This window comes from Hippoglossus stenolepis, chromosome 10 (genome assembly GCF_022539355.2).
Source record: "Hippoglossus stenolepis isolate QCI-W04-F060 chromosome 10, HSTE1.2, whole genome shotgun sequence".
Taxonomy (NCBI): domain Eukaryota; kingdom Metazoa; phylum Chordata; class Actinopteri; order Pleuronectiformes; family Pleuronectidae; genus Hippoglossus; species Hippoglossus stenolepis.
The window spans coordinates 9,945,188-9,969,869 of record NC_061492.1 but is presented as its reverse complement, the minus strand read 5'-3'; the positions used below and the strand labels follow the sequence as shown (position 1 = coordinate 9,969,869).

General features: G+C 40.4%; 1 protein-coding gene across 1 annotated transcript in view; it reads right to left on the bottom strand.

The window, feature by feature from the left end:
* The window catches only part of pacrg (PARK2 co-regulated), a 130,856-nt gene extending 123,183 nt beyond the window's left edge, over positions 1 to 7,673 (bottom strand). Inside the window, exon 1 of the mRNA XM_035169074.2 lies at positions 7,454 to 7,673. Within this exon, the coding sequence (XP_035024965.1) occupies positions 7,454 to 7,522 (69 nt within the window). The 5' untranslated portion in view covers positions 7,523 to 7,673. The remainder of the gene's footprint in view (positions 1 to 7,453) is intronic.
* Between the last annotated feature and the right edge of the window lie 17,009 nt (positions 7,674 to 24,682).

Here is a 24,682-nt window from a genome sequence, read left to right as displayed (position 1 = left end):
ATGGACACACATTTAAACAGTGTGGGCAGTGGACAGGCAAATAACAACTGCATCAGTCTGAAACTAATAAAGACTCTTGTGTTGCACTTGGTGCCGCTCTGCGTTGTGGCTTCACTGTGGACTTTCATGTCTTTCTGTCACCAAGCTTATTAAATCGGAATAAAACAACGTTAGCTGGCAACATATTGAGCAAATACACTTTTATGGTAATTCCCTCGACATTTCCGGGGAACTTGGTGACCCATGTCAGCCATTGTGTTTGTGTTTGTCGGATTTTGTTTTATGTAAAAACATCAAAGTATGTCCTCATATTCATCTGTGCTTTTTGATATGACTGAGATTAAGTGGAATAAAAAGAACGTAAATTAGCCGATGCCTTTAGCATTCTTTTGATACAAGAAGGACACTGTTCATAGAGGAGGCGTAGATCTAAATGTCCTCTATGTTGGTTATCGCATGACATAGAGCTAATTAACTCTGGAGCGGAAAATGCAGGCCCTGTAAGGAGCAATAAGCATTCTCCATTAAAAGCCATCTAATTAGAATGCAGGCTACAAGGGCTTGAAGGAGAACACAACAAACAGAGTGGCCAGTGTAATTGTGAACGAAGCTCTGAGGAAAGCAAACATAATGGATATAATCAGTTGAGCACTTCTATAAGGTCATGATAGAACGCTGTGGAAGTACTTCTCCATATCTGACTGAAGTTTCCAGATGGTGTTTTCCTCAACCGTGGAAAAGGTCACAGACATTTTAGCAGCCATGCACTTCAGATAGCATGCCATCAATTATAACCTAATCTATCTGTTGATACCTGCAGTGAGAAGAGCTTGAAGCACAGAAACTTCGACTGGAAAGTTCTAACAATAATATCCTCAGTTAAAATGTAAAGTGGGGGCTTGGACTTTTGGACCCGATTGAAGATTGTCAATGTGTTGAATGCAATAAAGTTAGTTTCTTCTGGATCTAAGCAACTTCTAAAAAAAACAATAGCATTTCACAGACAGGCTTTACTTCCCTTTTATGGTCAGTTAATATTTCATGGATAAAAACAAAATGTTCTATTTGGGTCAGTCTCATTTTCCCACTGCCTTTAAATTAAGAAGGGAGCCAACCAACGTCAAAAGTTGTGGAGAAACTGTAAGATTCCCAAGTCAGCCAGTTCTCCGTCCACTCAAGGCCTTTAGGCTCCGTGGTTGATCGATAGTAATGGAAACGCCAACAGGCCTCCAGAGCCCATTGCCAATTTAACCTGTTTTACCATGACTCAATTCTTCCCTCTTCTTCAAATAACCCAGCTGCTTACCGGGGGATGAACTACAGGCTTCTGCTGCTGATAAGAAGAGCGTGCAGGAGCACAGGGAGGCAGAGATGGATGCAGGAAAATAGTTTTAACGTGTGTGTGTGAGTGTGTGTGTGTGTGTGTGCACAAGCACCACTGGTTTAGAAAAGCAGACAGGTGAGGGAATCTATGGCAAAGCAACAGCAGAAATTTGCTCAATTTCCCTTCACTTGCACAAGCATGATCCACACAACTCAGACACAGCCGGCTTCTTGGTCAATTTATGTATCACACTGGGCACATTATGAGTTCCTGCAAATTTCCCCATTGTGGGACTAATAAAGGACTTCTTAATCTTAAATGTGTTTGGAGCAATGTGGAAGAAGGATTTTTGACTGCGGGTGATAATAATAAATACACAGATTAATCTCCATAAAAGCTTTCAAGGATCTTGGTCAGCAACTAACTGCTCTCCATATAACCGACCATGGGTTTATTTTTATCCAAGACCTCTGGCCTTTTTTTTATCCGTTCTGTGTACACGTTCTGTTATCAATAATTACCATAAACTATGGTGTTTCAATGGATAGAAAAGATAGGGATTTACTCATTTTAAACAAAGCCTTAATTGATACACGTCCTGCTGTTAGGCAAACACTTAAATTTGGATTAATTCTAAACCAAATTAAATTTAGAATTCTAACTGTGTTTATTGCAATTTAAAGCGAGATTACATTTAATCAGGTTGCACTGAAATTCTAAACTCATTTAAAGCCTAATCAAGGATCAATTCCAAACTGTCACTTGTTTAATTTGTTCAAATTGCTTTATTTATTAAAATGACACTAGTGGGGTTTGAGCAAACAACTGAGATGTAAATCAACACATCTCTGGCACAATCGTAACAAAATGTGCTTCTTAACTCTCCACCAAAGCAAATCTACGATGTTACAATTAAATAACAGTGCATCGATGTCCTGAAACCTCTTGTGATTTTTGCTATTTTTGTTCTATCGATTTGGTTTAGGATTTATAGATACAGCAATTGTCTGGTAGCCTATTGTTCCTCAGGGTAAAATGTTTTCATCTTCAGGGACCTGCCTGGTTGAATGAAGGTTCTGCAGGGAAGGGGAGAGAGAGAGGGAGAGGGGAAGAGTAAAAGAGAGAGAGATATATAGACAAAGGACAGCAGCGTTGGGGGGCCGAGACATCTGCTCAGGTAAATAATGATGATGCTGCGGGAGAGGAAAGGAATAAGATATGGAGGTCACGTTCGCTAGCATGGAGTCTCCATCTGTCCCCTGGGGTTAGTGGGGTGAGCCAGGGATGACGGTGGGCCCGGGAGAGAGGGGTTGGCAGGTTGTGGGGAGGGTTGCGGCAGACTGGGGGACGCTGTTTGCCAGCTCCATTTTTATCCCAGAGGCCAAGCAAACAGTAAATGAGGTGTGCTTGATATAAATGCAGTCTATCGGCTCAGCAATCTGCAGACCTTTCGCCACACGAAAGTTGAGGTTGGGATCAGGTGTAGTTTGTATCGATTCGCCCTCCGAGGTGAACTGTGCAATACAGCATCTTAAAGAGGATCATGCCCGCGTTCTCGTGTGTGTGTGTGTGTGTTGTGATCGGGTAGAGACATTTAGGACTTTTATCCTCTCTTTCATGTCGACTCATGACGGCACATTTCCTGAGAGAAAGGGCCAAGTGACACTTAAGCCCTTTAAAATATACTCAGAGCTGGTCTCTAAAAGCATTAAAAGCATGTTAAGGAATAAAAGCTGGACACAAAAAGAGGTACAATTACAGGATGTGTTACAGCAAGCAGCCCACGAATTAGATACCACATAAATCAATTACAGGGCATGATGATGATCTAAGGTCACATATTACACATCTTCACGGGTCTCGAAATCAATTGCACCCTATTTACATGACTGATCCCAACCGAACTCAATAGTCATCGACAAAATGTTTTCTTACACTTGTGTTTAAACAGAGAAAAAGAATAGACAGAATAAACTAGCCTTGCTTCACATATCTGAATCGCAGACCATATCTTAGCGATCCAAAAATGTCTGGTGTTGTGCCACTAACAACAGTTTGTCCACAAATCGGAGCATTCTAAGATTACAACTAGATCCACACCCATATGGATTTCAGGAGGTCAGCGCCGGTACCAATATATTAATCGAAATATTAATATTGAAAATAAATTGGCAATGATTCCTAAGATATCATTATCAGACCTTTTGAGAAAGAAATATAATTGAGGAAACACAAATACAACCAAAGAACTTGAATTAACAAAATATTAAAAAAAGAGCATTTCTGCATTGTATTCTGTGGATGATTTACAGAGGTAGAAGCTCTTTTTTCACTTAATGTAAAAGATGTTAAGTAAACTATTCTTAGCAGCAGCTACCACTGTTGTCCACTGAACAGTACTTGTCACTTCTTAGAACTAAAATATCAGACTGATTATCAGGCTCGGAATAAGTGAAATCCACAGCCTGACAAGGTTGGGTAAATTGATAATGCATGATAACAAATTACTGTATAGTGTTGAGCGATTGTGGTCAGTGTTCGGAAATCAAAGAGCAGGACTTCCTCAAAGCTGGATTTAGCCTCTGACACAGAAAATAACGGCTCTGTTCGCTTCTCTGTCGGAATACCAAAAGGTGACGACCTCCCACCAGAATGTAAAGTGTATCCTTTTTCTCTTTAAATGCTTGGGGATGAATCACAAAAAAAAGGCGAAGGGGCTTCAGGAGCCGGTGCTATTGATTCAATTTATATGACCACAAATACTTTAAAGCATAATAAGCCTATGCTTCAAATTCCCATACCCTTTCGAGGCTTGAAATGGCCTTGTCGTTACCTACAAATCACAGTTCTCCGCAAAGCTGCCCTCTCTGGAGCGATATGTCCGTGACCACAGGGGAGGGGGAAAAACAGAAGGCAAGAGACACAAGCAAGCCTCTGAAAAATGTAATGGTTTCTGTTGAGGATTTAGCCAGTGGTACGGCAGTGTGGAAGTATCACTCATGTTCCAGACGTAGTAGATCCTCTGGGGAGATGGCGAATATTAAAGGGCTTTACAGGAGCCTTCTCGTGAAGGCACTTGACAGGAGATTTGTTTATGACCTTCAAAAAGGGAGGAGGAAGTCAATAATAGCCCTGAATGCCTCTTTTGCATCTCAAGGCAGTCCCTGGCGTGGAAAAAAAAAAGAGAGCCTGCGGTTTCAATTCATCACAACTGTGCAGCTCTTCCACTTCTTTTAATCACGTCGGACCAGTTCTTTTAAAAGCAGTGATAAGGCAATAGCTGTTGCAAAAAAACTGAGTGGATCGGAGAGGAAGACCTAGTTACAGTAAACTGTATCTACGATCGGACGGTCAACAGTTTAGAAGTAAAGAAGATATGGCAGTCTGAGTGCAGGGAACTGCTGACATAAGATATTAAACTGACACTTTCCTCAAATTCATTCATTAAATTATCGCTGACCACAGATGCATCAACTTCTGAAGCTCTCGCTTTCCCAAGAACCCAAGCCAAAGCTGTCAACGCAATCAACATCAAAACTATATGCAGGAATCAAAGTAAAAGATATTCTTGGGACTTCCTGAATACATCGAAGATTTCACCACATCCCTGACCAAAAAATACAGACAATGACATGTTGTCAAGTTTGCACGTAGGCCTAGTTTAGAAATATTACAAAAACATGAGTGTCTTGTATTGAAAGCCACCCGTCTCCATATCCAACTGTACAGAAAAGAAATTCTAAAGAAAAGCTGGGTGTTTGGTCTCTAAAAATAGGTTGGGGATAATTGCCTGAGAGTAAAAGAAAACCTCAACCTGTCAATTTATGAAATACGACATGCTTTATTCCTCAACAGCCCAAAAGTAAAAGTGCCAAGTGTGAATCACAAGGTAGATGAGGCAATACGTGCAGCGTTGCATACTGTATTCCTTATATGCGATAGTGCTTTCTACTAAAACAGGGCAAATCACAACAGCGTTCTTCTCCTCAAATAAACTGAAGCTTGGAAGTCTTTCTGATGACCTTGATTCTGAAAACTTGGGTAACTGTTAGCTATGACGAACAAGGACTTCAACCTCTAAGATACAATATCTGCAATGGAGAAAGACTATAATTACATCTGCCAAGGAGGTTATGTTCTCATCTAAGTTTGTTTGTTTGTCTGTTAGTTATCAAGATTACACAAAAAAACTGGCAAGACAAATTACAGCGAAACTGCAAATTGCAGGGACTTTTTTCCTTTTTCCGCTGCGAGATATGGCACTTTTCAACATTTTAATTGATTTCTCACAGAAAAAGTCATGGATCTTGAATTTTTAAAAAACAGACATATTTAGATAACTGACATCTATAATTGTGTGAAATTTATTGCAGATCCATATGAAAATCTGGTGAATTATTTATGTGGTTTCATAAGGGGACTGTTGGGCCTGGGTGGAGGAATGCGCTCCACTGAGTGCCATTCTAGTTTATGTATGTCAAAGAAAGGATGTCTGACTAAATGAGTTACTGGGGAGCTTTCTTTCAAAGTAGCGGGGGCTGTAATCAACTAAGAATTTTGTCGGTCGATTCAGAACTATTTGATTCGATATAGTTTAATGTGATTGATGTAGAGCCATTAGTCCTGAAAAGTTCATCCATCTCTCAGCTCTGCAGATGCACAAAAATATGGACCACTGTGACAAAACTAAGGTGTCACTCATCTTGGTCCATTAAAATCTACAGAAGCAGATGATCGGCCCCGGATGAAACTGGTCCACAGTTCTAGTAAATTGTCACAGAAGCAAGTTTTACTGACCAATTAACAAGTTCAATAAAGACTAATATCTGCTGCTATACAAACCTTCAGTTTCACACTTTCCTGATCCATCTTCATAAATGAGAGGATGAGGATCTGACTTGACTTTATTCGAAAATTAGTACTACGCTTTCAACAGTATAACTTTGATTAAATAACGACCCTATAGCCATTTGTGCGAGCAGCTTAATACAACCCATGGTCGCAGTATATTGTCAGATGACCTCTAGAAGCCGTGGTATTAATGACTGGAGCAAAGGAGGAATTCAGATAATGTAGTACTGAAGTCCACATCAGGAGATTCACACAATGGAGGTTTTAGTTTCCTGTGAGAAACCGATGACAATGTTGTTACTTTGACCCAAGATTGTTCCACAACCTCAACCACTGGAAACTGTGACGACAGAGGTTGTCTAACCTTATGGGAGTACTTATTTTAACCCAACCCATGTCACGTCACCAAACCGTAACCAAAGAAACACAACATCCGAGTATGGATGGATAGTTTTTTTCAGGAAACACAAAAGATGTGGTATCATTCTAGTCTATAAAACACTCCCTTTTATGTGGTCTCTCCAAGATGTCATATATACAGGCTTTTTCATTTTTCAAATCATTGCATTTGTATTTAAGCCAACTCATGTCACGTCACTAAACCAAACCATAACAAAAGAAATACAACATCCAAGTAATCACAGCCCAGAATCCTTCTGTTTGTCTCAGAGTAAAGACAAGAAGCATCAGAACAAACATAAGTTATTTCAGGGAAACACAAAAGCTCCGGTTGCAAACAAAAAGAAAACACTAAAGAGATAAATACTCAGGTTGTGTTCTGCATACAAAGCCAACTCCCCCCCACACACACTAGTCTATAAAACACTCCCCCTTCATGTTTATGTGGTCTCACCAAGATGTCAAATACATAAAGGCATTTGCATTTTTCTCTGAATTTCATAATGTCGAATCATTGTATTGCAGCTTTGGGATGTGATCTAACAGGGTAATTTCAGCCCATTAAAGTTGTATATTGTAGAGTTGTTTAACTGTAGAGACCTAAAAACCTTCTGTACTCGTGTAAATGTGAGTTGGAGGAAATATGTCCAGGCATTCTGCTTTTTCCTTGTTTTTCCACAGCTTCTAAACCTCTCATGGTTATTTCACCGTGTTGGGATGAATGACGTTAAAACTCCGTGTAAAGTTAGACTCCCTGTGAGAACTTGAACAAGCTCGGGCTGAAAGTCCCATTCTATCCGTCAGAAGGTGAACAGACGTCACGGGCCGCTAGCTACACGGTGCTATAGTGTGTGAAGGACGTCGAACAGCCGGACTCACCACGGAGTTCTTCATCGTGGCCTTCACGGAGAAGCCTCGTGTTCTCAGCTGCGTCTTGTTCCTCGACATGTCCTCAGGTGTCTTCTCCTCAAAGTCCGGTTCAAACCGAGGAGCCACGTTGCGTCTCAACAAGTGTCTGTGTTTGTGTTGCTCTCAAAACGTGACGACCGTCGCGGGGTCCTTTTCCTTTTTTATTTGTTGCAGTGGTTGCTATGCAACATCAGAGACGCTTTGGTCTGGTTGCTGCAGAGACGTGTGTCTCCTAATCACCATGGAAACCACAGGGCACTGCTGAAAATATGCAGAGAAGTGTCGTGGTGTCTGAGTGTTGTTCTTTTTATTCATTATTATAAAGGTAGTAATATTACATATGAAGATCAAGTTAAAGTTCATAGTAATATAATCTATTATTAAGTTTGATATTAAATGTAATTAAAATTTCTTTACCGTCATTGAAACATTTACACGTTTATAATTACTATAAAGATATTAAAATTAACGTAGATTATTTTTACTTTTAATTGTATTTGCATGAATTAAAAACATATAAACACACATATATATAGATATTATTTACATATGTAAAAAAAACGATAATAATATTACATATAGTGATATCAATACTGAATTTGTACTTAAATTTGCTTTGTACTAATCAAAAAAGTATATATATATATATACATAATGTAATTTTCTGTGCCCTAATTAAAGATGTAAACTAATTAAAAATATGTTAATATTACAATTAATTATAAAATAAAAATATATATAAAATTCAATTATTATAAAGATACTAATTGTGCAGCAAAAGATTCAATGATTCAGAATTTAATTCAATTTACTTTCAATTTATCTTTTCCGGAGGGAGATGCATCTAACGACTTACTATATATTAATTCTCCTTTCTAATCTTCTTAATCATCATAGGTGTTTCTCTCGTGTGCAGCTGTAATGGCGGTGCAACAGCAGGCCAAAGGATTCGTATTGCACCTTATTCTGTTGTTCAGTGACACTAATGGGTCAAAAAATAGTGCTCCGTGCTTCTGCCAGCTGGTCACGACTAATGGGCGACAGACAGTGAAACGAGGACCTAACCTCACGCTGGGTGACCTGACTTTTCGTCTGGGAACCAGCACACTTACGTCTGAGACACACAGGATTGATCACACGCTCAGCTCATCATTACACACACACACAGCATTTCTTCATCCACAAGCAAATCCTTAATGATGCTCTTTGTGTGGCAGGTAGACCACGGCCTTGACTCTCAATAAGCTGGTTAGAGAGGGGCCCCGGCACTGAATCATTCCAATTTAGGGATATGGTACTTTTAATCTTCCAATATCGTTTTTGCCTCTGGAGACTTTCTTGGGTGAACTGGTGCAACTGTTATTAATCTTCAGTGCACAGGCAATTTCTCTAAAAGCCCCTATTTGTTTTTTATGGCTCCATTGAGAGAGGAGGGTGTAGCAGCAGGGAGGGAGACTGTAAACAAGGTATGCGGGGAGAGCAAGTTATGTTCCCGTCAGCATTCGAGGCTGGTCTCTCCCTCTCTCCCTCCCTCGGCCTCCCCTCGGAGGATTAAAAAGAGGAAGAGGGGAGTTTTCAGAAAGCAAACCGGAGCGTCAGCATGAATTCAGCTGGACTGAGAAATGATTGTTCAAACAGCACTGCGCTATCTCGCTGCTGTGCGTGCGCGGCGAGGAAGCGGAGCTGGTTCTCGGGAATCGTGGAAGCAGACCTTGCAAAAAGTGATGCATGAAATATGAAATATATGTCGTTGGTTTTCCCGGTTTCTTGACGATTTTGAGTTCATGTGTGACCGTGTAGGGAGGTTTATACTGAATGTATCTCTGTCAGGTTAGCGGTATCGTGGTTTATGTTAATATCTATTTCTTCCAGTTGCTTAAAGGACACAAACAGTATATACTGACTTTGACAGGGAACATTTATTAGTGGCATTTTCTGCCACTAATGATGTCTCACGTATAGCCAGGTGGTTCGGCAGGTATCGAAAGAACGAGGCAGGGAAATATGGGTAGAAAAAGGAGGCCACAATACAAGCAATACTTTGTAGACCACGCTTTGAGGAATACGTCTTATATTTTATACATCCACACTGTGTCTTCATCATCATACCGTGCCGGGTTTTGATCTACAGCTCATTTTCTGGGCCACCTTCAAGCTCGGCAACCATTGTCCACTGCGAGGGAAAACAGCAATTATGATATCATTAGAGCAGGAACCGGTACCTACAAAGCAGAGGACCCAGAGGGGACTAGTAGAAGAATCTCAGCAGGAGAAAAGGATCGTAGAGACTTTGCTGCAGAGTCAGTTTCCCCCCCAATTACCATGAAACAAGACAAACAGTCATTAGAGTCGGCCATTAGGCTGTAGGAAGAGCGGCCGGGGGCTTGTTCGGTTTAACAGTACGTCAGGTTGTGAAAGTCACACAGAAAATGAACAAGGTCTCTGTGATGAATGTTATCCAACGCAGAGGCAAATCGGGATTCTTGTATGTGCGGTTTGCGAACAATATTACACATTCTCTGACTTTTATTTCCAACTGAAAAGATGGAGCCGAAAATACATTGAGTGTCCTGTGGAGAAAATGCAGCAGAGGTCTTTAAACACTGAGAAACCCATGAAGAACAATAAGTCCCGGTAACAACCCTACTGAGCCTCATAGATATAATAGAATAATTTGATTGCTAAGAGGAACACTGATCTGAATACGTCACATGTGCTACAGTTCATCACGATTGCTCGACTATCTTACCGTTTATTGTATATATTTACACATATTTATATATTTAAACACAAAAGCAATGTGGTGCTCTATAAAGTTTGAATCAAACATGAATTGATGTGGTGTGGTTGTTTAAACAAGGAATTAAAAAACAAACCAGTCACAGAAAAATGTATGTACAATAAAGCGTACATCCCATAAAAATAAGAAAAAAACAACAATATAAATAGTCACAATAAAGCGTCAGTGCAATGTAGTGCAGATTTGTGTTTTCTATCTGTACACAGATGGTCTCAAACATCCTCTTCTTTTCCTTACAGTATCTTTGTGTAACATCTCCACTGATATAATTTCTTCACACGTTTTACTCACACAGTCCCGTTGGTTTTACAAATGCATCCTTTCTCACGCAGATTACAGATACAAATCTTCTCTACATTTACAAACTTGAATTCCTCACACAGACTCACAGGTTTACAAATGCAGATTCAGAACCAGAAACCTTTTATTTGCGAGCATCATTTTAACTGCTCAAAATCTTTCACCCTAATTCGAGTCCATACAAACAGCAACAGCAAATAACTGCTTTTGTTTCTGTCTTTTACCACTGAAGGTTCATGTACAGATCCTCTCCATAATTAACAAACAACTTTTATACACATGAGGAGTGGGATTATAAATTATTTGGCAGCAGGTTGGCACATTTACCTGCAGTTTTCTCTCAACATGCAGGGCCGCTGTTTCCCTGCCGTCTGTCCGGTGAATCCTGGAATAAGCCCCAGCCCGTGACCCTGAACTGGAAAAAGTTAGAATATGAAATATGATTGATTGAATGAATAAATAAGCATCTCTCTGGACCAAACGTTAATCACGTAAGGGTATCCTGTCCAGAAATCCACATGGCAGATTGAGGTATCCCAAATTCAACCTAAATTCATGTACAATTGTCCTTAAACAGCTTTTGGAGAATGTTAGACGTTAGCTAAGAAGATTGAACTAACTACGACTGTTCCCACTACCATGCTTTCTATTTATGGATTCCTCTCTAACTTTAAAGCAACACTATGTAACTTTCACTGAGAAACAGCGCCCTCTGCAGCCACATGTGGTGATTAATTCTGTCAGGCTCCGTTTCCGAGTGATTAATAGTTTTTCATTGTGTAGTGCCACTCACTGAACTGAAACACAATGGAACATTGGACATTACCCATGACCCCCAGCTTCCTGAACCAGAAAATCTGCTGCTGTAATATCAATACAGAATTCTTGATACTTTAAAAGTTTTCTTGCGAAATATTTGAGATAAACTCTGGTCCTGATTCGGTTAACTTAAGTTGTGACTATGAGTCAGCTACACTCTTCTCACATGAGATCGTACACGCTCACCAAAGTTACGTTGAGACAATCAGTGCAATTTTGATGCTACTATATTTAGGTAAAAAAGTTGCTCAGTGTTGCTTTATATTACAAATGTTGACAATCTCACAGAACAACTAGAATGGCACTCAGAGAGCACGTCCCTCCACCAAGGCTCAACCGTCTCCTTAAATTCAATCAAGCTTCAATCAAAACATAATGGGTTGCTCCCTCACCCATACTACATTCTTCCAACAAGTTTCATGATAATCCGTCCAGTACTTTTTGTGTTATCTTGCTAACTAACAAACCAGCAAACATGCAGACGAAATCATAACCTCCTTGGTGGAGGTGAATAATACACCAGTTACACCCTGAAGATAAAGTTTGGTGATAAAAGAAGTGAATTATTGCTGAAATGGCCCATTAGTATTAATCTTTATCATCCCACGCTGTCATAAAAACAGCAAATGGCAGACATAGCCCAAACACAGCACCACTTGCCTCGTGTGTTTCTCCTCCCCAAACGATAGCGGTTCAGATATCCAGACTGTAGTCGTCTTTCCCCAGAGCCCTGATGAAATCCAAAGGCATAGATCCCTTCAAACGGCAGGGCAGTTGGCGGCAATACTTGATATGGGCACAGAGTTGCAGGGCCTCACTCACAAAGCCGCAGCGTATTGATCTTCATGCATTATAGAAGCAGCTTTGAGGCCAGCTGATATTAGAAGGCATAGCTTGCAGTCCCAGTGAGCATACACTCTAACATGCCCACTGGACCATAGCAGCAATAATCAGACACAGGTCCAGATGATAAACATATGGATGATACATCTATTATGTCATCGCAGCACTCTGGTTGGTAATTGTTTACATGATTACGTTTGTTACAGATTAATACACTTTTATTTGGCCTCTTAAAATTCATGGGTGCCGCGTGACTCATTCTGTCAGAGGCTGAGCGACTTCAATCTTAAATACTTCACAGGCCATTGTGTCACTGTGGGCTGTCAGGCTTTTTCCGTCTGTATCATCAAAGCAGATCCACCGCACGCTGCTCGCCTGACTGTGTGACCCCCACTGCTGGTGCTTTCAGCAGCCCAGGCAACACCTAACCCTCCAGAGGATTCGGCTTTTCTGTCACCCACAGGTCAATGTCACGTCAACCTGAATGTGCGAACAGTGACACCAGTGATCCCACTGGAGCTTATACAGAAGGTGGCTTCTCTGCACATGGATCCACCGCGGAAACGGTGTTAGGGATAGAGCGAAGCAGAGGAGAGGAGAGAGGAAGCAGGTGAGAGGGTGGGGATAATGGCATTTTTTAAAATATATCCGCTGTAGAGAGGCCTATTGAAAAGATCAGGTTTTTATGTGCTGGTCAAAACTATCAATTTGGTGTGATAAGGTCTAAAAGAGAAGAGGAGCTCTTTTTAGTCCTATAATATAATAGTGTGTGTGTGTGTGTGTGTGTGTGTGTGTGTGTGTGTGTGTGTGTGTGTGTGTGTGTGTGTGTGTGTGTGTGTGTGTGTGTGTGTGTGTGTGTGGCTGAGCCCTTTGAAAACACTACCTTATACTATAACAGTCAGGCGATGCTTTAGGATTCAGGAACATAGATTTTCTAGCTAATAATAATAAGAATCACATTTTTCGTGTGTTTTATTTTACTTTCAATTTTCATCGGCTGGTGGTTTGACCCCCTGTTCCTCTTGTGCCGTTGTCGAAGTGTCCTTTAGCAAATGCAATATAATGGCTGTATACACTGATTTGAGTGAGGCTTTTAAAAATGCAGCCCAGGAGTTGATATATTGTTTTCAAGATCAGAGATGTATCATGGTGTCAGAAAAATATCCTTTATGATGTGTAAAATTGAATTAAAGTTAAATTTGCCTCAGCGGATTGTGAATTTAATCCACATGTCGATAAACTAAAACAAGAAAAAGAAGAAGAGATTTGAGTGTTGACACAAAAACTTTTAGATAAGAATCTAAAAAAACGTTTCCACCCATAAATTACATTTTAAAATCCATCCGCATTAGTCTAAGTCTGTGTATGTACAGTGTGGGAATGCCTCTGTTTTACATACATGTTTTTTTTATCAACCTATTCGAATGCATTTGCCTCTTGTTCACACACACAACAACAAAGATAAACAGAATACCCCTGCGGCGACAAACTGTGTATGGCAGGGCAAATGCAATTTGCTTTCATTTGAGTGAGGGAAAAAAATAACAGCATGCCTCTCATTCACCTGACTGGTGCGTCCCTGCTCTGTGGATAAAATATTCAAATAGACAGAGACAGGCATTTATAAAGCCGATATATTTCAAAGCACATTCCCCTAAGTAAAGCTGATACTAGGGATCCTATCACATATGGGCAGATGGAGGTGGGCAGAGGGGGGACAAGAGGAGACTTTTTTCTTTTTTTCCCCGGGAACTGAAAAGTCATCTCTGCTCACATCACATCTGCCTCCCTCTTCCCGGAGCAGGAGGCTGAGAGCCTGCCTCTCCCGTGCTCCTGACATCTTGGCTCTGTTAATTGCAATGTTTGCCTGCTGTATTGGTATTCACGTTAGGCCCTGGGAACAGATGGCGATTAACTTTAAATATTATTAACACTTCCCAGCGTCCTAAGACCCTGGGTGGCAGTTGTGAGGACGAGCAGACGTGCAGGTGGAATTACCACAATTTCCATTACAGCATCAAACGGAGTAATACAAATTGGGAGGATTTTCCCAACTGTCGAAATGTGTGTGTGTGTGGGGGTGTGATCGTCTGTGTATCGGTATTCCTCATGTTTGCTGTATGTGTCTGTGTGTATCCTGCATGTGGCATTTGACTCTGTAATGTTTAACCACATGTGAAAAATGAGACGGCATCTTTTAAACAATATTGATTGTTGCTGTTTTTACTCTGACATGTATCCTAAGTATATCATGTATCACATGAATTACCTGGTACTGGTATTTATAAAGACAATGTATATATATAAATAGTAATATTATATAAATATCATAAATATTACAGTATTTTTTATAATTGTAAAATAGTTGACAGCAAATATTGATATATGTAGTGAATCATTTTGTTGATCTTACATACGTACAGGCTGGAAGAGACCCCCCCTCTAAATATGTCTTTTTAGAATATGTTATGTGTGACATTTTTGATGTAATAATTAAATTATACCTTTGTGGTAATGTGAAATATTTCCTTAAGATCTACAAAAGGCACGTCAAATATTTCATTGATCCACGATGAAAATTATAGGTACACTTTAAAGCTAGAGTGAGTACAAGAGCATGACATTCCAGAAATGTCTTATTCAAGAAGGAAAAACGACTCCAAAAAGCCCCGGCGCAGGAGTGCACCCGGCATGGCCTCTCGGTGAATGTGCATTCAGTCCGTCTGAATGTGCTTTGAAAAACGCCTTTGAAATATATATGACAGCCTATCTGAGCGGGTCTGCAAATGCACTTAACTGTTGGGTGGCGGGAGAGGTGTCGGAGAGGTGGGGTGACGCGGGATGACTTGAAGGCACCGCAGAGGAGAGGAGGAGTGAGCGGCAGGGGGAGAGAGAGGGGACTGAAACCAGGGAGAATAAAGGCAGAGCTGTTACTTTTACATAGTGCATGGGAGAGTGGCGGCTTTTTGATGACAGCCATGGGGGGAGTAGACTGATGTGTGTGTCTGTGTGTGTGTGTGTGTGTGTGTGTGTGTGTGTGTGTGTGTGTGTGTGTGTGTTTGTGTGTTCATGCAAGAGTGAGTAACTGCGTTTCTACGTTTGAGCGTCTTTGTGTTTCTTTGTCTGGTTTTGTGCGAGAGAGAGAAATAGAGAAACACGCTGTTTTACTGTATTTATGTGTCAGTGTGTCTGTGTGTGTGGGCGTCGAGAAAGCAACTGAGGAAGAAAAAAAACTAGGATAGTTCACTAGTATGAGTGAAAGAGGGCGATGTTCTCGAGCGTGCACTGACATGTCACATCGTATTTGTCACATTGGAAGGGAGTGCACCGGTAGTCCCTGGTGCCCTGACCCTGCAGTCGGGTGGTGCTGCCGTGCTGTTGCCACACAACAGCCGCCGTCTCTGAGATTGTGGGGCTGCAGATCACTGACCCTCAGCAACCCCCCACTGGCAACTTCTGGAGAGCCCGGGCTCCAGGCAACCGTCTCCTGCTCATCCTGCACGTAGTGAACTCCTGCCCACACCACGGGGAGGCCCGAGCTCGTACGTGCAGGCCTCTGTCTCCAGCAGGTGTGCAGGGAAAACAGCAAAAGAAATCACCACCCGCGACAAAAATTAGCAATCACTTTGAGCTGATTGCTTGGCGAGCACAATGCGGTTATGCCGAGATTAACCGCCACCCACCCTCCAAAATGCTGCGGGTCTGGAACCTGCAGAGGTTATTAATTTATGAATAGTGGTGATTGCAGTCTGGCTCCAGGTGAATCATCTGCTCGCTCTGTTCGGTGCTTAACAGGTGCAAGAGTTACTGCTTCGGTTACCCTGGAGACGATTTAAAGCAATTTGAAAGGGCAGACGTATCCGCTCCGGGATCTGTTGGGTTTTACTGTAAAGTGCGCTGCTGCCGCCACGATAGGAGATGACATTTAGTGACAGATGTGCGCTTCCTGTGCGAGTGCGTCTTTGAATTTGTTTCACCATTCGAGAAAATAACACAAATTATGTACAATCATTGCAGCTTTTGCGGAAATTGCTGCGTTCGAGCAGTCAGACACGTGTGATGCTGAAAACCCACTGTGACTCGGTGCAGTGTGCGAATTATACAAACGAGGACAGCTCTAACACATACTGTGCACAGTGCATGCTGGGAGAGGAAGACTCTTGTGTGTTTCACCTCCAACCCCCCCCACACGTTTGAATTTCATTTAACCTACATTTTAGACATGTGTCTAATGTGCTAATTTACAGCAATCACAAGGTGTAAAGTGTTGTGGGGTTGCGAGTCCTGCAGGGAGGACGGCTATAAAAGAACTCTTGTGGGAATAGAACCTGCGTCTTGCAATTCACTGGAACACAGTGGTGCACCAGTAAGTACGAGTTTCAACCTCACATGCACGGGATAGGGCTGGGCAACAGGGAATTGTTAAAGCTCCTGCAAGGTGTTGTAAAGATAATAATGTTTGATTATGTTATTGCAGCGTGTCGTCCAGGTCTATATTTGAAATGATATATTCAGGAAAGAAACTCTTTTATTGTTTTGAATTATTACTATAACACATACACAAATCGATACATCATAAAATAAAGATCATGAGTAGGACAAAATATCAATACGGCAATATATCATCGTCCTGACTCATACGATTATCGATTTGCTATTTTGTTTTATTCAGTTAGACAAATATACCGTTATATGATTGTATTACAATAATACAATTATCGCAGAATCACTGTATCGTGATTTTATCATTATCGCAGACCACATATCGCGTATCCTATCCTATCCTATCCTTACGTGACTTAACCTGCGATTCCCATCCCTAATAAAGAGTTTCTGTTCAAGCCAACACAGTGGTCAGTCTGTTGTTTTCTTCTCTGGGCTCTAACCCACAAGTCAAAGCAATTACGCAAATAATCCTCTGCAGTTCATTCCTGTGTGAGACGAGCAGACGTGCCAGATACCTTCACAATTCTAATTGAGAGAATAGGAGAAAAAAAAAGAAACATATTGCAGGCAGGCTCGCACCTTTTAGCGATGCCTCCCACTCCGGGCCCCCCTCGCAGGAAACGCCTGCTGTTTGCTGTTTAACTGCTGTTGTTTTGTTTTTCGTGCCGAGTGTCTACATCAGTTCTTTAATTAGGTAGCTTTTTTTTATAAAAACCCAATCTAATCACAAGCAGAAGGTCAAAAGCTGTTTGTGTTTTGTGTCATTGTGAAGAAAGAAATCTCACATGTGCTGTTATCAAACATTTTTATAAAGGCCAGCATTTAACTGCAGTGTCTTATTACTATATCTTTTTTATTTTCAAAAGAAGAGATGAACACTTCATGCAGGAAGAAGAGAAATGCCGACCTGGTTTGATTTGATTCGGAGTGTCGTCACATAAAGTCACCAGAAGTCGCCAGAAATCTGAAACTCCAAAGTGCCATCGTCAATATTTTATTTCTACAGCTTCAAAAAACGTCTCTGCATGATGTGAAATGTTTCACTCAGAAAAGTGATGAACCCACGCAGACCTACGCTGCAGCTCCCTCAGCCCTGCGGAGGGCTTCAACCCAGCGTTTTGGTTTTACAGCTTTCTTCCCTGTTTCACAAATAACAGAAAGTGAACAAGGAGCCGGTCAAAGTGAAATTTGGCAACAAAACAGCCTGATGGTTAAAGTGACGACAGCGATAAGTGAGATAATATTGGACTTGCATTCACCCAGTGGCCAGAGAAACTTCTTACAGAGGATCCTAACGCTGCTGCATAACTTCTACTTCTTTATGTGAAAATGATCTCTGTCAATTTAATACACTAAGGTCACAATTTGTCTTCTTTTTTACAGCTTGATTCTGTTGCCCCCATGTTACCAAAAACTGTTTATATGATTTTAAAATGCTTACAGAGGCAATCAATTTGAAATTTAAATAATAATTATCATAATACTTTAAATTCAAATTGTATTAATAGCATCTTTCATACTTTAAATGCAGCTCAACATGCAATGGATTTACGTAAGACAAATAAATGTAAAATAATATGGAATTAAGGCCGCTGAATAAAAGTAATAATGTGAAGTTAAGATGGCAAAGTTAAAAACTGTGCATGAAAACAGTTCAATGCCAGTGCTTTAAAAGAAAAAGAAATATAGAAACAGAAATATACGGAATGAAAAATTGTGTTTGTGATTCAAAATTCAATCCAGTTTGTGACTGGATTCAATCTCCTGATCTATATTTTATTTTGGAGAGGAAGACATCTCTGGTTCATAATTTGACTCCCGATATAGAAAAAAAGCGATGGTTAAAGCAACGATTCCACGCAACATCACCACCATGTCACCAAATTCTGTCTTTCGCTATTGTTTTGAGCGCCCCCTAGCGTCAGACGACACATTGCATGTTTAAGATGAGGATGTACACACTGAAACTGATATGAATCCTGAATTTAAACCTCTGTGTATCGTCCATATAGCTTCTCCTGCCAATAATTCCATCACTGAGCTGCAGTAACAATCCCCTGGAGGATGATTGACTTGTAATAGTAGCCATGACTCTTAATGTGTCCCTCTGTTTAGGACTTGACTGAATAATTTATGTCGGGGTAAAATGATCAGTTGTAAAGCTTTCAGAATCAAGTGCTATTTCCATTTCTGCAAAAACATCCTTCAGGGGTCACGACCTTTGCCTTGTTGCACGATCGCAGAGGAGCAGGGAGACGTGTAGGCAGGGAGACACGAAATGATAAAAGAGCCGGAGAGAAAGAGATTCGGGGAGGGAGAGAAGGGAATAAGAAACAAAAGAGAGAGTGACAAAGCAGTAGGAGGTCCATGCTGTTTGTCAGCACAAGGAGAGCGAAATGTCAGCTTGTGTGCTGCATCAGTGAGTGATGGCTGCCATTATCCCACCCAATGGGTATAAGCAGGCAATATTAGCACACGGCTTCCACACCCAGATGAAACAGGCAGAGTTCTCCACAGTGGGGATACCCAGAGCCAGCGTGGAAAATGGAGTGTGAAAGCATGCGAGGCATAAAGATCGTTGGAGGGAGGGGGGGAGATATAAAAAGACTAAGGGATGTAAGAGGGGGAGGCTGGAAAACTGAAATAAAGAGAGAAGAAAAGGCGCAGGTGTCGCCGCGCACAAAAGACAATCACAAGGAGGCAATGGAGTCAAAAACGGAGGGAGAGAGGAAAATTAGAACAAAGGAAGTGAGTATCCCTGTTGTTTCAGAAGTTCCTGCAGCGCTTTAAATAAAATAGTCCCTCTCAACGTAGACCACACAGCGCGATCTGACATCCATTGAACAAAGTGGCTGAGGCAGATACGGTGGTTCGGGGGCACCGCGGTGGGATGCACACAATGAGAATTACAATTATAGAACAAGCACACATCACTAGCCGGCTTCACACAGAGGGAATCTACCTGTAATTGTTTCAGCAGTTTGAATGGTTTGTGTGTGTGTGTGTGTGATAGAGAGAGAGAGGTTCATAAGTGGTTTTATGTAAATGATGTGGACTAAAATTCAATATACCAACATGGAGTGAAACCTATAATCATCTCTGGGCTGAGTATTTGTGTCCAGACTCCTCTCGTCCTCGTATCACTTTGGACCTGGAATGAAACTCAGCCCTCGGTACCACATCAGCGTAATTAAACCGTTTCTGACATTTAATGCTCATAAAGATCGGTATAGGGAAAATGTTAAAATAAAAACCCTGCCGACGAGGAGGTGAACTTTAGAGGAACATCAGGAGGATTTAACATTGATCTCTGGCATAAGAAATGTACTAAACAGGAGCTTTACCTCCACACTGAGGTATTGAGTTGTGGAAGATGTTGCAGAACGGTTGTTTAGCCTCTGCAAAGACATAAAGATAAGTGTTAGTAGTAACTCTGTTTATGAGAGCCCATCCAGATATGTCAATCTTTGCAAAAGATAGATGTAAACATGAAGAAGTTGACATTGTATGTTCAAAAACACAAGTTCAGACTTAAGATAAGTATCTGCAGACTTATTATATATATAGGAACAGTGATTACCAGTCAACAAAGGGTTTCAAGGTAATATCAAGGGTCACTGGTTAGCTGACAGGAGAGTTTTTCTTAAATGGGAATTCAAATATAAGTATCTGAGAAGATTCATCTATAGACGTGCAACCTGTGAAGAGAGGTCAAAGGTACAGGTAGCTTTGTTATAAGAGGTTAAAATGTTCAGGAACCAAAAGAAAGAAATAAAATTTCAGTTTTCAGACAGAACGGTTCTCTTTCCTGCTTTAGAGATAGTTAACAGATTAAATCTCTCTCTGTGTGTCTATCTATCTATCTATCTATCTATCTATCTATCTATCTATCTATCTATCTATCTATCTATCTATCCTTCTATCTATCCTTCTATCTATCCTTCTATCTATCTATCCTTCTATCTATCCTTCTATCTATCCTTCTATCTATCTATCTATCCTTTTATCTATCTATCTATCCTTCTATCTATCCTTCTATCTATCTATCTATCCTTTTATCTATCCTTCTATCTATCTATCTATCCTTTTATCTATCTATCTATCCTTCTATCTATCTATCTATCCTTTTATCTATCTATCTATCCTTCTATCTATCTATCTATCCTTTTATCTATCCTTCTATCTATCTATCTATCCTTTTATCTATCTATCTATCCTTCTATCTATCTATCTATCCTTTTATCTATCTATCTATCCTTCTATCTATCCTTCTATCTATCTTCTATCTATCTATCCATCCTTTTATCTATCTATCTATCCTTCTATCTATCCTTCTATCTATCTATCTACCCTTTTATCTATCTATCTATCCTTCTATCTATCTTTCTATCTATCTATCTATCCTTTTATCTATCTATCCTTTTATCTATCCTTCTATCTATCTATCTATCCTTTTATCTATCCTTCTATCTATCTATCTACCCTTTTATCTATCTATCTATCCTATCTATCCTTCTATCTATCTATCTACCCTTTTATCTATCTATCTATCCTTCTATCTATCCTTCTATCTATCTATCTATCTATCTATCTATCTATCTATCTATCTATCTATCTATCTATCTATCTATCTATCTATCTATAATCCTTCTATCTATCCTTCTATCTATCCTTCTATCTATCCTTCTATCTATCTATCCTTCTATCTATCCTTCTATCTATCCTTCTATCTATCTATCTATCCTTTTATCTATCTATCTATCTTTCTATCTATCTTTCTATCTATCTATCTATCCTTTTATCTATCCTTCTATCTATCTATCTATCCTTTTATCTATCTATCTATCCTTCTATCTATCCTTCTATCTATCTATCTATCCTTTTATCTATCTATCTATCCTTCTATCTATCTATCTATCTATCTATCTATCCTTTTATCTATCTATCTATCCTTCTATCTATCTATCTATCCTTTTATCTATCTATCTATCCTTCTATCTATCCTTCTATCTATCCTTCTATCTATCCTTCTATCTATCTATCCATCCTTTTATCTATCTATCTATCTTTCTATCTATCCTTCTATCTATCTATCTACCCTTTTATCTATCTATCTATCTTTCTATCTATCCTTCTATCTATCTATCTATCCTTTTATCTATCCTTCTATCTATCTATCTACCCTTTTATCTATCTATCTATCCTTCTATCTATCCTTCTATCTATCTATCTACCCTTTTATCTATCTATCTATCCTTCTATCTATCCTTCTATCTATCTATCTATCTATCTATCTATCTATCTATCTATCTATCTATCTATCTATCTATCTATCTATCTATCTATCTATTTATCTCAGTGTAGAACTGTCCTTTCATTCTTCTTTCATTTTTAATTATTTCAATCTGGAACCCAAACACAGTGGCACCACACTGCACAATCATAAATACTATAATATAATGTTTTTTTCTTATCCACCACCCCCCCCCCCTTGCTAATCCCAATTGTGCTTCAATTGTAACAGCAGCATTATGCTAACGAGAGGAATCTGTTCCATCCATCATCGCAGGAAGCTGCAGCTCGTCTGGCATCGTGTGTAGAAATGACAAAGCTGGCAGATTAGAGAAACATTAACACACAGGATATGCCCCGTGTAGCATACTGTATATCCTTTGTATTGATTTGTTTCCCTTCTGCTATATAGTCCTAAACGAGCTCTCACAGGGGGCACAGGAAGTTACATTGAGTTGGAGTTACTTGGAAGTAAGAGATATGATATCAAAATGCAAAAATATGTAATGAGGGCTTTGCTTTTTTTCCCATTTGTTTCAGAAATTTATTGGCTTTAAATGCGACATGTTCTGGCAGATGAAAGCCCGAGTAGGTGGGAGATTAAATGGTTGTGGTTTTATTACGAGCTAAAGCACAATCTAGGGAAGCCATGTTTGAAAGGCAGACAAAGTAATGACTAGATGTGCTGTCATACGATTGTGAGATTAGACTTTAAAAATTGCATTAACATCATTTATTTACAATTAAGAAAATATAATAGTTTATACAGCAATGCAAACTTTGTGTCTGAGGGAAAGAAAGAGTTTTTTTTACTGCTATTTTCCACCACAATGCAGAATAACTTGGCACTGAAAATGAAACAAAATATGCTTTCCAGATACTCTGAAATACCATTATTTTCTTGGCTCAAACAAGGCAACATGCTGGCATGTGTCAGGATGAAGCGGCTGGGATGAATCTGCCTCAGTAAGTGATTCACAGTCCCCTGGGCCTTCAATCAATGTTATTTTACCCCTGAGATTTGTAATGGCATGTGTAATGACACCTTTTTCTCTCTCTTTGATGATGCAGGTAAAGGAAAAACAAAGGGAATGAGTCAGGAAATCAAACCATTAACCAAAAATGTCACGGTGAGTCAGAGGTACAGAGAAAGTTTGCACGCCGTCAACAAGTCGGCATAAAGGTGCATGAATCCATTGAAATGCTGCACTGTCTATTATCCACACTGAAGTGCGCCACAGATAAGGTTGAAATCGCAGTGTAATGCAGACGGATGAGTTTTGGCAGTTTCAAAGTGGAACCCAAACATAGTTCAACCACATTTAACCTCATTTCAGTCCATTTACCGGCTGACGCTCACCTGCTCCGTCTCTATCCCTCTTTATAAAACAAGTTATGAGCAGAGCAAAGTAACCAAAACAAAGAGCTTGCAGTGTGTGTTTGATCGAGAACTGAGGGCAAGGGAAGGAGGTGAGGTCGAGGAAACTGTGATTCCACACTACAAAGACTTCCTCTTGCAGGAGAGGTGGAAATGAAATGAAAGTGCCACAGTGTCAGCATCAAAAAGTGATTATTTGTTTTTAACATCGGAGGAAGGCACAGGCACAAGTCGCATGTCAAAGGTTGTGTAAGATTTTAAATATTAGTACAGCATCAAATGCAAAGATGTAAAGATGGTGGAGTAAAAGCGTCCTGAAGAGAATGAACTCCCTGTGTGTGTGTGTGTGTGTGCGTGCGTGCGTGCGTGTGCGTGCGTGCGTGCACGTGCGTGCACGTGTGTGCGTGTGTGCGTGTGTGTGTGTGAGTGCCTTCCCCCGTTTCTGAAGTGAGATGGCTCCAGCTCCTATCAACAGTGATATAAACATGAAACTCAGGTGGACACGCATATTTCTTTCCTTTTACACGCCGTGACATCTTCCAGGAAGACCAGGGGCGGCCGTGGCTCAGGTGGTTCGATTCCCAGCTTGTCAAGTACGTCTGTTGAAGGGTCCTTGGGCAAAAAAGACTGAAAACCAAATTTCTCCTGCACCAGCAGTGTCCGAGTGAGACGCTTCAATGAGAAACAGAGCTAGAGATAGAGGCTCCGTGTGAATGTGTGTGTGAATGGGTTGATGTCAACTGTAGTGTTCAAGACTAAAAGTACTGAATACATTTATTTACAAATCCAAACACCTGCCACACATGGTTCTGTTACATCAAAAGAAGTGACACCTTATTTTTACACATCCATGCTAACTAGCCGCTGGCTGCAACACAATCTCGCTGAGAGTGAGCTGCGCTTTTATAAACAAGCATTTACCGATGACAGCGTCTCACAAAGGCTCAGACACTGACAGCAGCAAAGCTTGTGGATGAGATGTGATGAATCAGTTGTATCAGTCTGCACCGGAGCTAGTTGGGGTGTTTCTTGTTGGCTCTCCTGTACACAGGGTCACTTTACTCAGTTGTGTCTCTTGTGTTCAGGGGGTCTCTTTCCCTGAGCTTCGCATCTGCCAAAAAACGAAGGTAGGCAGGAGGTGTTGCCATTGGTCAGGCCGACAAAACATGCAGGATGCTAGTGTTGGAGCTAATGCGAACACTAATGGCGGTGATTATGGTAAACATAACCATTAAGAACTGGAAAGATGTTGTGGTGGCCCCCCTGGACTGTGTATAAAGATGGATGATATGACAAAAAGTCTTTCTCAAAGATTGTTTCT